The 13,714-nt window shown below is 43.0% G+C and overlaps 1 protein-coding gene across 2 annotated transcripts in view; it reads right to left on the minus strand.

Annotated features, from left to right (window-relative positions):
• Positions 1-4,322: 4,322 nt before the first annotated feature.
• TLK2 (tousled like kinase 2) overlaps positions 4,323-13,714 on the minus strand; it is a 105,529-nt gene continuing 96,137 nt past the window's right edge. For both annotated transcript variants that reach the window (XM_024760808.1, XM_024760807.1), the window contains 4 exons: positions 13,224-13,362; positions 9,542-9,653; positions 7,588-7,695; positions 4,323-5,422 (listed from right to left, as the gene is read on the minus strand). In XM_024760808.1, coding sequence (XP_024616576.1) covers positions 5,249-5,422; positions 7,588-7,695; positions 9,542-9,653; positions 13,224-13,362 — 533 coding nt within the window. In that variant the 3' untranslated portion in view covers positions 4,323-5,248. The remainder of the gene's footprint in view (positions 5,423-7,587; positions 7,696-9,541; positions 9,654-13,223; positions 13,363-13,714) is intronic.

Raw genomic sequence — 13,714 nt, forward strand, 5'->3', positions numbered from 1 at the left:
GGGACAGGGAGTTACACAATTTTTCACTGCCTCATCTACAAAGCCAGATGACACGATAAGAGGGCTTAGGGAACCTGAGGCAGGAATGTTCTGGGAAACCATGGCCCCTTCTTCCCACCTAACTTCACTTCTAGCTCAGGACAGCAGAGGCAGGGCTGCTGCCCAAGCCAGCTGGGTCTCCAAGTAGATTTCTAAGGGCTAGCCCTGAGGGAAGGGGTACTCAGTGAAGGGAGCCCCGGGGGCAGTGGAACCCAAGATTAGAGAAAGATACGCTTCCGGCTGGGCGCCAAGGTGCAGCCTTCAGCTCCAATGCTCTCTGCCCCAAGATGGCACTCAGAGAATCCACCTCACAAAATGTTCAAGCCTGCAGTCCCTCCCCTTCGATCCTGCTCTACCTACCTACTACCAGTCGCCAAATCAATCTGGGCTTTGGTTTCCTCATATATAAAATCAGCGAGATGCTTCTATGAAGCACCACAGCTGAGGAACTTCTCTGCAAAGTAGCAGTGCGAAAGCCCCTTCTGTTTGCTGATACTTCCCTCTGCAGCTCCTCCCCCAAGCTGCCTTGGGGGTGCAAAGGCTGGGACAGCACAGGAGGCCACCACAGTGGCAGGCTGTGCCTGGAGGCCAAGGAGGTTGAGGTTACCACAGTTCTCTGGCCGGGCACTTACCGCCACACCCAGGCCTGACCGGTGGCCCGCTGCTCTCTGACCCCTGCACACCACGGGGTCTCTTGCCCAGCACCACACACACCCCCTCCGCCGGCCAGCCTGTCTCAGGCCCTGCGAGCTTCCCTGGCACAATAGAGCTCTTTATTCCTTGCCCCTACCATGTCCCAGACCTGCTCCCGGGCCTGCCTGTTTTCCTAGCCTCTGGCAGGTTCCCCCAACCCACCCACAGAGCTTGGCATTGGCCGGAGTCCCACCTCCTCTCTCCACGATCTCTGCAACTCTCTCCTCCCCAGAGCCCTTCCAAGGAGCTGCAGATCAGCCCCAGGATCTCCTCAGCCCGGATCCAGATTACCAGGCTGGATTCATAAGCAGACCCAGGTCTCAATCCTCCGGCAGGCCTGGACCCCTCAGATAAAAGAAAAATGTGATAAATTAATTCACAAGAAGGAACTGATGAGTTGTTACATATATTTTAAGAGAAGGCCAAAGGTAAGAAGCTTTGCCTGAAGGAGTGAATGATTCTTGAGTATACTGTTAGGTACCAAGGCACCAGTATAAGCGTATAAAAGGGCATATAAATGACATCTGGTCCTAGGACAGCCCAGAGCTTAAAGCAGATTTTTATCCCCAACACAAAAAATAAAACAAAGCCACCTCTGTCTTCCAGCTGGGTGAGTTTAGACAAGTCCTGAGAGCCACCCTCCAGCTGCCCCCTTGCTGGGGTGGATGATTAGGTCAGTAGGGCTTGTGACCTTCAGTGCTTATGCCATCTGGGAGACAGATAATGGCAGGGGGGCAGCTGAGAACATACATTCTTAACAGGTTCCCAGGTGATGGTGATGCTGCTGGACTGGTGGCCACACTGGCCTATAAAACGCCTCCTCCTACACTCAGCCAGAAGCAGTCTTGGATGCAGGGTAAGAGGAGGCTGCTGACCTTGTAGAACAGAGGTTGATATTGAATCTCAAGCAAGAGAGGAAGGCTGCTGAAGGGTCTACATCATTGCTCCAGACAAAATCTCCCGACAACCTGGAGTAGAAAGGCTCTGAACCTCAACCAGCAAACCTGGGAGTCTCACTAAATCTTTTGATCTTTGTCAAACCACACTTTTTGATTTCCCTCTTATGTGCCAGGTACTTTAAACACCTTATTTCTACTCCTCACTATAACCATGCAAAGAGATATTCCTGAAGCTTGCAGAAGGGGGATTTGAACCAGACCTAAATTCTAAAGCCCAGGCTCTTAACCTCTAGGTGATTCTGCCTTAAGAAACTAAAACAGAACAGCTACTTTGTGCACCATGTCTCTCTCCCACTTAACCCCACGTGGATTTTAATTACAGACGAAGAGGGCTTGAGTGGTTGAAATGATGAGTAATGGAGAGAAGGAAAAGATTCTCAGAAAGCAAAAGATTGCCAAAGGTGGGTCGAGTTAGTTGTAAACTTCACCTTCTTAGGAGCAAGGAGCTGGACCCAAAGCTTGCTTCTAGCTCTAGGATTCAAGGAGATAACTATGTTTAAGGACAGTTATTTTCTAAATTAAGAAACACAAGAGCTCCTTGACTGCTAATCTTCTCAGCTGGAGGAAACCCTGTCTTTCCTGGACTAGAAAGCAGGCAAGAAACAAACCCTCTAAAAAAGGACAGCAGATGTGTCCAGGTCAGCCACAGGGTGGGGTGCGTACGGCTCTGACTGGCGATTCTCTATTTAAAGCTGCCCATGTCACAATGGAAGATTCAGAGCCCAAGTCCTTCTCCTCGACCCCCGTATTCCATCCCTTCCTGGGGCCCAGTGCCTTTACCCCTGAATGGTGAGCTCATGGTCATGGTTGGGCCTTCCCCATTCTGTTCATTGCTGTATTCCCACCCACAAGCCTAGCTGTTGGCACATCAGGGGTATAAAACATGTTGCATGAATCCCACACTCCCATCATGCCTGCAACGCCCACTGGGACTCTGCCAGCTGCCAGGATTCCTCTAGCTATACTCTAGGTGGTAAGGGCCCCGTGTGAAGCTGGAGACTAAAGTAAAATCAAGAGGCTGGGAAATCACTTCTTAAAACTTATTTTAATATTTTCCCCACCCCCCAAATTGGGAAAAGCCCAAACAGTCTGGCTGGATTTAATTACAAATTAGTACACATTTTTCTGTCATTGTTTAAAGTAAATCAACATTGTGGCAATGAGGGATTATCCTTGGAAAAAGTGAAACCCATATTAACAAAATATGTCATGGAAGAACTCCACTTAGTGATTTCACTGGTTACTTACAAGTCTAGAAAAGGTCAACATTCTGCATGTTCCCTGGGGCTTATCCATGCAGTGGAAAGAGGCCTTGGCCAGACTCAACCAAGCCCAATCAGCTCCAACCAAGCCCTAGACCCAATAAAAGCAAGAAGAGAGGGCATCCCTTCTTCAAAGTGAGGGTAGAAAAGGCAGATCACCAAATAAAGTCCTACAGCTTCACTCATAAGAACTTGGGGGAAAGGAGGCAGGAAGTTAGAGGGAAGTCTTAAAGATGCAGCATTCCTTCATCCTTAAAAGAAAGTTAAAAATTAAACACTTCAAGATCATTGAATGAGAGGGAAGAATAGAGGAACAGAACTTAATTATCTTGAGTAAGTTTAAACATGGTCTCAACTTCATCCATCTTTTCACATATACAGACACCATCCTTTCAGTGTTGTGCTCAACCTTTGAGACCCCATGGGTATTCTGATTAGCAGCTTGAAAGTAATGGTTTAAAAAAAAGGTACGATACACGCATGTGTATAAATATATACATTGCAATAAAATCGCTTTGGAAAGCTAGGGGCAACAAGGACTCTGGAGCTAACTTCCTTCCCTTCAGAGTTCCACAGGACAATACATCCGTGAACCTCTCTCCAATTTGGAACACTCCATCTTCCCTTAAGATCTCCTGACACTGGGGAGAGTGGGGCAGGTCCACAAAACAAACAAAGGTCCTAGAAAATGTGTCACTACTGGCATTTTTCACATGTAAAAGAAATACTAGTCATGAGTCATTTGAGAGCTCTCTACCCTTCCTGACTGCCCTCCCCCCTGCCTAGGGAACTCAGATGCCTGAATGCTGCATCTTTAAATATTTCTGGCTGAGCCCTTTTGCCACATATGTCAGTAACATTCCAAGCTGGCTACCACATGTTCAGACTCTGGCCTCCTTCCCCCTGTACTGTCGAGTGCTCTGCTGTTTCAAGGGCACAGTGGGGCCACGCAGCTCCCATTTCAGCGCCATCTTCAGTTGATCATACATCTCAGAAACAACCAAATTACAAAAAAATTAGTTCCAAGAGAATGTTCATATTTGAAATACTTATTTCCTTTGAGATTATTTTTTAACTTCACTCAATGAATCTATTAAAGTGAGTTAGACAAAGTGTGTGCGCACACACACACACCCACAAAACTTAGGGGTTTGGAGGTTGTTTCCTGCCAAAAGATCTAACAGAGGAAAGCTTATGTGCTGATCAAGTTTTAATATCACGGTTAACAAGAAATGTACACCATTTAGCAAGCACACACGAGACTGTGGGCAGGACTCCTGATCCCTGGAGCATCGGGCTCCCCAGCCCATTTTTTGCCTACCTTTGGAACAGTTTCAATAGTTACTACATTCAGAGAATCCAAGAGGACTGCATGGACAGATGAACCTTTATTTAAAAAAATAGCACTTCAAATAAATTAAAAGGGACAACCGTCAAGTGTTCAAATTGTGAAGAAATAGTTGAAAACCTAGAGAGACTCCAAGCTGCAGAGTTCTAACCTCATTCTTTGTCCAATGGCAAAAACCCACACATCTCAGTACTCCCACTCAATTTTTTCCCTACTGAGATGAGGGAAGCAATTGCAAACAGGAGACCAGACGGAGGAGAAAGCTGCATCTGACTGGAATGAACATTGCCACGTACTTGCTAATACGGGTTTCACTTTATGACCAAATGTATTCTTTCAAAAATAAAAAAGGGGGGAGGGAAGCTGCATGTTTTTAAAAACTGAAGTTATTTAGGGATAAAACACTAACTCTAGTGCCTTTAACAGGCAAGAGCAACTTTTTTTCCTCCGAAGTCAAACACCATCCCCAGCCGAGCCTTTGTGCTACAAGCTTTTCAGGAGATGTTACCTAAACTTTATTAAAAGAAAAGAACAAGTTTAAATATAGACACTGGACTAGCCCAGTCTTGTATTTTCAAGTCCACATTCTCCATCTGAAGCACTGCATCAGGGACCCCCCCGAGTCTGCATGTTTTCAAGTTCACAGTACATGGAACCAGTTTTTCTTTTTAATTTTTTCCTCACTCAGAGCAGCCACACGCAGTGGCCGTTGACGCCGGAACCTTGGGCGGGGCCTTTTCCTACGAGGCCTGGCCAGAGTTGCCCAAGGTTTCTCCTCAATGAGAATCGATGCTGTCATGCTCTATGGATGGGAAAAAAGCAAGAAAATAAAAGCACCTGGTACAGGTTTCATGAGATCCATTTGGATTCGCTATATTCCAAACCCGCTGCTGAATGCCATTAGTCCACTTTGTGTGTGTTGAACAGTTTGTGGCTAGGAGTGGGTCTCAATTCGAAGAACTGTTATTGGACGCCCCAGAGGTTGATGCAATAGCAGCTCCAGCAGGGCTACTTGTGGAGACCGACTTTCGGATGTGAGGAAGCAAGTAGGGGTCACAGGCCAACTGCTGGACGTCGATGCGGTCCTCCTTTCGGTAGGCCAAGCATCGTCGAATAAACGCCTGAAAGGAAAGTTTCTTGAAGAAGCCTGAAGCAGATGATCCTGGCACCCCAAGAGGGAACCCAGGAGGTTCTGTAGCAGCTGCCAGGGCCCAGAACAAACGTCTCCTAAAGAGAAGGGGCTTTAGGGCCTTGCCTGGAAACCAGTAGGCAGACCCAGGAGAGACGTGCCAGACGCAGCATCTCTCTGTGGCCGCTGGTTCCTTCCCCAGCGAAGGTGCCTGAGCCATTCCCAAGGGGGGCACGGGGCATGACCTCTAAAGATCTCTGTCCCCAAAGCACAAAGACCAACGCAAAACTCCCCCTCTCTGCCTTGGCTGATGTGCATGGGCACAGTATAACTTCATAGTTCTGCATCTACAAACCACGGTCTCGTGTGAACTTCCTGAGGAAGTGGAAATTGTAGTGACAAACTATCACCACGTGCAGGGTGAGGAGACCAATACTGACTAACACTACGGTGTGCCACAGATGGGTAAATGCTTTCTCGGTGTGTCTTATTTTTCCCTGAAAGATCAGCAGGCAAATGATCAGGCACTACTACGTCTAAGTAGTAAAGGAAAACCTGAACAGGACTTGTCTCCTCAAGAGTACTGCAGACATGAAAACTTACTGATTCGGAATCCTAATTCACTACCAACATGGAGGTTTCCTTTGTGCTAGGTACGAAGAGCTATGTAGCCTCAGTTTCTACAATTTTAAACACAAAGGCCCTTATGTAGATTATCTGTCTTCTCCTATTTCTTAACCAGACAGTTCTATTTAATCACAGCCTTATAATATAATTCTTTTAAATTGAATCAATTTCAAAAAAATCTAAAATATTATCATCCAAAGTCCATCCTTTACATTCGGGTGGTAATGATGCCTGGATGTAGGTCCATTGATCGTAGCAGATGTACCACTCTGGTGCAGGATGCTGACAGGGGGAAGGCTGTGCATCCGTGGATGGGGTGGCTGCGTCAGCAGGGAGTATATGGCAATGCTTTATTTTCCACTCAGTTTTGCTGTGAATCTAAAACTGCTCTGAAAAGTAAAGTCTATTTTAATATATCTAAAACATAAAATGAACTACTGATTTTCTATTTTTTTCATGTTTAATTAATAAAATTCCTGGTTTTTCAAAAGCAAAGACACCTACACATAGTTGCTTTATTAAAGCATTTGGAAAATAACAAATTCACAGAAATGAACATAAGGATCCTTGGCCTTTAAAAATTAAGCTTTCTGGGTTTCCCTGGTGGCGCAGTGGTTGAGAGTCCGCCTGCCGATGCAGGGGACACGGGTTCGTGCCCTGGTCCGGAAAGATCCCACATGCCGCAGAGCGGCTGGGCCTGTGAGCCATGGCCGCTGAGCCTGCGCGTCTAGAGCCCGTGCTCCGCGACGGGAGAGGCCACAACAGTGAGAGGCCCGCGTACCGCAAAAAAAAAAAAAAAAAAAATTAAGCTTTCTTAGTGAGATACCTGGAGCTGGAAGGTTTTCTTGGGATGGACACCGATCAAATAAACTCCTTTTGCCTTGAACTTTCCCTCTACACAGCTTCCAGGGCAGGCTTTTGAAACAGTAATCAGATCACAAAGCTGCCCTGATTAAAACCTTCAACTGCCTTCCATCAGTTTACAATCTATCCTGCTGCCTCTCCTACTACTCTCCCCTCTGCTCAGCCTGCTCTGTGGACCTGCTAAGCTCACACTCACATCTGAGCTTTACTCACTTCTCTCTGCTCAGAATATTCTTCTCCCAAATCTATACATGGCTCCCACCTTCACATCAGCCAAGACTGTTCAAAAAAGTCACTTCATCACTGAGGCCTTCCCCGACCATGCCATCAAAAAAGGGGGTTCCCCCCCTCTCTACTCCCTTACTCCGATTTGCTTTCTTCAAAACATTTATCACCACCTGAAACGTATTCATTTTTAGTTATTGTTCGTCTCACCTAGTAAAATGTAAACTCCGTAAGCATAGGGACCTTGTCTGTGTAGTTCACTGCCACACAGTCACAGCTCCTTCTACTACCTAGAACAGTGTCTAGTACTTAATAGGCACCCAATAAATGTTTGTTGTGGGAAGAGAGGGGGAGAAGAAGGTAGGGGTTGGACAAATTACCCAGAGAAATAATAGAGAAAGCAAAGCAGACATTTCTGCTGGCCAATGGATCAAAACTTACCTTTGCTTCGGGTGTTACTACTGGCTTTGGCGGGAACTGCACTTCAGTAGCTTTGAGGATAGTATTTTCTTGTAGAATGTCTTGCTGGGACTGGTTATGGCCAAAAGGCTATCATATAAAAACAAAACAAACAAAGGTATGCCTCTGGTTAAAATTAGAGAGAACACAGACTTCCCAGGTGGCACAGTGGTTAGGAATCTGCCTGCCAATGCAGGGTACACGGGTTTGAGCCCTGGTCCGGGAAGATCCCACAGGCCGCGGAGCAACTAAGCCTGTGCGCCACAGCTACTGAGCCTGCGCTCTAGAGCCCGCAAGCCACAACTACTGAGCCCACGTGCCACAACTACTGAAGCCTGCACGCCTAGAGCCTGTGCTCCGCAACAAGAGAAGCCACCGTAATGAAAAGCTCACACACCACAACCAAGAGTAGCCCCCGCTCGCCACAACTAGAGAAAAGCCCACATGCAGCAACGAAGACCTGACGCAACTATAAATTAATTAATTAATTGAGAGAGAGAACACAATTCAAAACCAAAGAGAAAGGAAAGGAGAAGACACATCTCAACAAGAACTGCTAGAATGAACTTTGGAGATGATCTCCTCTAATTCTCTCATTTCATAGATAATGGATGGAAGGGCTCAGAGCTTAAGTAACTTGCTCAAATGCTAACATCTAGGTTAAGGCAGAGCTGGGACCAGAAGCAGCACCTGCTACGTCACAGCACCTCTGCTAAGCTTTGCTCACAGCAAAGATAAAGAAGATGCAGAGCAGGAACCAGCAACCTCTTTTGCCCTGAGTGATACCTGTGGGCTTAAGCAATATATATGTGTGCCGCTGACAGGCCCGAGACACAGATGAAGAAATGGAAAGGAAGTGAAAGAGGAGAGGGGTACCAACAAAGTGGGGAAAAAACAGAGTCGGGGCTACTCAGTGAGTGGCTTCATCTGTGCCACAAATTGCTATCTTCTAATAAACTCCTAAAAAAATAAGTTCACACCTAGTGTCATCTCTACAGTGTTTCTACCGAGATCACGATTCTTTCTAGATAACCTCTACTACTATTATCAGCCGCACTTCCACAATATCAGAGTATAAATAATAATTAAACCCTATTAGTTCTGAATAGTTTCCCCACGTTAGATAGGTACCATAAAGAAACAAACCCAAGGAGAAGTTAAAGAGGAAGCTGAGATCTGAATTAAGAATTTGGTCTGGAGATTGTAATCAAAATATTAGGAGTCTAAGGGAGTTGTAGAATTCCCAAATGGCTTAAACCCACAGCCCAATGGGGAACGCTAAAACACACAAACACACCAGTAGCAGAAATAAGAATATAAATATACAACTGGATCCCAATATATACATTTATACAAGATATTATGCTCATAAGGAAAACACAAATGTGACAATTCATTAGATGTAGTTTACCATCTACGTTTTTACTTACGCAAATAATATATCACCTTTACCAGAAGTAACAGACAATGAGTACTTTCTGATGTCACCTACCCGGTACAGAAATACAAAGCATGCTTTTATTAAGAAAAGCTCTAACTAATGGGGTGGTTGGCAATAAGAAGCCTTGCAGATTTTTCAAGTTTCAATTCTTGGGACCCTTAAGAATGGCTCTTGGGAAGACTGTATACTTTAGTAAACTATTTCATATATTTCCCTGTACATATTATCAGAATCAAAACATAGACTGGATCTGAGAACAGCAAAAAGTGCATGTCTTCAACAGCTCCGCAGAATTCATTAGGTGCCCTGGGACTGAAAATTTCTGCTTATGCATAAAGCTTTTATAATTGAAGTCTGTATTTTCTTCAAACCACAACTTTCAGGATTCCATTCTGTATAACCCAATGATTAACTCCAAGAGAATAATCCACACAATGCCACCGTGTACATGCACCACCTAAGACAGAAGCCACCACATCCAACTGTCTTCATTACCTTCCTTCCATAAAGACACTGGTAGAAGATCACACCCACTGACCAGACGTCAACTTTATTTGAGATCTTTGGTGGTTCTTTCCCAACCACAAAACACTCTGGTGGTAAATACCTGGGACAAAAGGGAAATAAAAATTCTTAGAAAAAAGACTGTATAAATCTAAGACATTTACAAAAAGGCAAAATAAAGACCCTGTTAGAAATAAAAATATCTGAATCTTAACAGTTGAAAAGCCAACTTAGACCCATCTGGATAAAGTAGATGAAAAGACACTCTAACTTAAGGAGGCAGCAATGTCCTATTATAAAGCCTTAAAATACATGTTTCTTACTTACGGACAGAGGTGAATATTGTCCCTAGTTCCTACTTTACCCACCCCAGCCTCCTTTCCCAGTGCTGTGCCTAATATAGGTGTCATTCAACAAGTTTTTAAAAGGAGAGGGAGCACAAAAGAAGTGCACACAACAAACATTAAAATACAACTAGAAGTGGTGTGGTTTCCTTTCAGGCTGGCAGAAGATGTCTCCAAAATAAATTACTCCTTTAAAAGTCCAAATGAATTCAGGACCCAGTACAAATCTGAGGGGAGTGGCTATTCTGTCTGCTTAAGGTAGACTCTTTTGGAAATCTAGACTAAAAATAACTACAATTATAGTCAATGGTGACATTAAAGTTCATATTATGAAAGGATATTTTACATTCCCTACTTTAAGAGTGATCAGGGGCTTATGGAAGACTAACAAATAGTGCATAAAAAGCCAAACAAACTACCAGTTATTAGCCCAACTCAATCCTCATCTGAATTCCTTCCTTCCCCACCCACCCCTGGCCTCTAAAAAGACTAGCTGGACAGCCAACCACACCAAATTGTATGGTGTGGCAGGTAAGTGCCTCTTAGCATTTAGGAAACAAAATAGATATGTTTCTCCTCATTGTCTGGAGTCTTCACCATGGCACAGCTGGAAGGCAGAATTCTGAAGATAACAAATTGATTTCTGCAGATTTCATGCTGGCAAAATCAATTCTGTGAAAAACTATTATAAACCCTGCTGTGCTTCTGGTATAAAAATCTAAATGTATAGCTGGAAGAGAATCACAAGAGTTGAGAGGCAGAAAATGTTCAGATGATGGGCTTTTTTTTTTTTTTTAAAGAATTTTAGTTTCAGGTTGTTCCTTTTTATTTTTAACAGTCATTTTTAAATGATTAAGACCACTGACCTAGATTATTATTTCACAATGAAAGCTTTTAGCCAAAACACACATTGAAAAGTGAAAATATAGACAGAGAACTCACAAAGGGGGGTGGGGGAGAAAGGCAAAGAAATAAAAATATAGACAAAAGAATCTATAAAAAGAACAGCTCTTCCAAATGCCACTAAAACCTCCCTGAACCGTAAGTTTTCATGGTTCTTGATTCTTTAATATACATAACTTAAATATGATCTTGGATAAATAACAAATAGAACCTTGATTCTAAAATGATTTTTTTAATGTACTTATAACTCTTTGGTGGAAGCAGTAGGGAAAAAGTAAGTTCTTGTTTGTGGTGAGGAAGAACAGAGTTTGTTGGACTTCTCCAAATGCAGAGCAATAATTTGGCCAAATAGACACTGTCCCTTAACAGTACAAATCTGGCATATCACTTTCTAGGAGTCAGTTTCCCCAACTATAAATGAAGAAATACACTAGTTCTTCACCCAAATAATAAGCATTCTAAGTCCTTATCAAGGACTCTGGGAGGGAGAGTAGAAGACAGTTCTAAGATACTACACTAAATTGTATTTAAAAAACAAAGTTGCATACGCCATCATGATAAAATCCTCATAGAGAAAAATGATTCTCAAGGCCTAGTCTAGGGGTTCCTTATTTAAAAGTAGTATTCCACGTAGAAGAATTCTGGAACAACCAAATGCCGCAAACAATCACTTAAAATCTGTTATGTCCCCCCATTCTATCTATGTGTCTCTGGGACATAATACGAGGATGACATATTGAGGATGGTGATTATAAACACCAATATGGAGACTTTTTAAACCTTCATAGAAACCCATAAAATTAATTTTCTCAGTAGCTCCCTCTGTACTTTACTCTTTATTATGAAAATAAAATCTTCAAATATGATCTAAAGTAGAAAGAATCGTAAAATGAACCACAAGTAAACATCATCCAGCTTCAATAATTGTCAAGATGCGGCAAATCTTTGCTCTTATACACCCCTCTCCACCTCCCCCAAACAGATTACTTTGAGGCAAATCCCAAACATTATATATTTTTATTTAAATTCCAACCACTGAATTTTATAGCTTAGCAAATACAGCAATAGGCAGCAATGAGATAATTAATTTAAACATGAAAAATCTTTACCTTTAAAAAAGAACAAGCTATCAAATGAAAAGCCAAGTTCTGGTGAATTTATATAGCAGAGGTATAGACCTGCTTCCAGAATTTCCAACAACAGATATTTTTGTATCATTTACTGACAGGAACCCACAACCACCACCAAGTGAATAAACACTGTAAATGTAGCTTCTATTTTAAACCTAGAATCTCAAAGTTTTAATTTAGGGACTGATTTTCACTATAGGTACCATCTCCGCAAACAATACGGAGCAAGGAAAGTTGAAATTTTGTGTACATGGTGTTTCTAGCAGGATATGATTGAGTCTTTCTTTAATATGATGGGAGTGGTAAGACCAGGACTGACGTACCCCTCTTCTCTGTCTGTTTCAGATCAACAACCTCATTCCAAGAGAGTCACTAATCTCCTAAGGGCCAGGGCCCTCCAGTCTCAAACATAAGTGACTTGGCCAACTGACCCTGGGGTTTAACAGTATGTATTCCCCCTCCCTTAGTGCTACTGGAGGCTTTCCCATGTTCAGAATTACACATTCCAATGTATGGCTTTGTGTCACCACCGCAGACGTGAAAAGAAAGCTCTGGTAACATGCCTTTACAATCACAAAGCCAAATGCCTGAGCTGCAGGTATCTTTTATGGTTCTCACTGTCAAAAGTAATACTCAGCAGAGTAGGACAGGGCATAGAACAGGCAGGCAGAGCTAGCTGGGGTGGGGTGGCTGGGGAGTAGATGAGTGACAACAGATGGGAAGAAATGTGGCTCAAAACCTTTTAGAACGTGGCTGCCAGAAATGGACAAATTTCTTGGTAAACCATGCTTGCGTTTTCCTGTTTAGATTTCAAGGGATGCTATGGTTATTTTACATCCTAATCTTCATAACTCCTTAGTTCTTGAGAGTCCACGATCCTCAGGCAACTCTAAAAACAAATCCCTCATCCCATTAACTCATGAAGAGAGAGACCTGCATTTGAAATTCTGAAAAGAATTTAAGGCCATTCTTTACATACGCATGAGCAACCTCATCCTCTATCTACTCAGTAGGGGCAAACCTACGGAGGAAACAAACAACTCAAACACGTGGCCCCACATAATCTCTTTCTCAATGGTTTTTCAAGAACAGAAAGAAAAATTAAGACAAATTCATGTAAATACAAAGAGTCAAACTGTTGAAAAGACAGTAAATATTTGGAGAGGAAAGTCTACTATGGTATACAGCATTTTTGCCTAAGCAGACAGGATGTAGTTTAATTAATAATTACCAACACTTCAGTATAGCACAGCCACATCTCCATCAGCCAACGTGACAAATCTCCCAGATACCTACCAGTAAGTACCAGCACCTTGTGATGTTAGCTCCATGCCATCCACTGAATTGTAGCTATCATCATCCATGATCTTGGAAAGACCAAAATCTGTGATTTTTATCTCTCCACATGCTGTACCATTTACTAAAAGAATATTACCTAAAAAGATTAAAAACTTCATGAATAAAAAACTTACTAATTAAAATAAACCAAGGTAATAACAGGCAAGAAGAGGACAACTGAACTGAAATTCTTACATATAACAGCAAACATTTAAATCTCTGGAATAAAACGATCTGGACTCTGGATGCTAGGGGAGAGTTATAAGTGTCTGGCGGCAAATTTCTCTTTTCCAAGAATCACCTGCTTAATGTGCCAAAACCACCACTATGAGCAGTGGAAAAAAATAATTAACTGGCCAAAGTAGAGTATCACTTCTATGGTTGGTCAAAAATAGTGGGAAAGTTACATCCGAACTTTCAGTAAGGATCTCTTAACCACCCTGCTTTGG

Source organism: Neophocaena asiaeorientalis, unplaced genomic scaffold (assembly GCF_003031525.2).
Source record: "Neophocaena asiaeorientalis asiaeorientalis breed wild unplaced genomic scaffold, Neophocaena_asiaeorientalis_V1.1 scaffold30, whole genome shotgun sequence".
NCBI classification, from domain to species: Eukaryota; Metazoa; Chordata; class Mammalia; order Artiodactyla; family Phocoenidae; genus Neophocaena; species Neophocaena asiaeorientalis.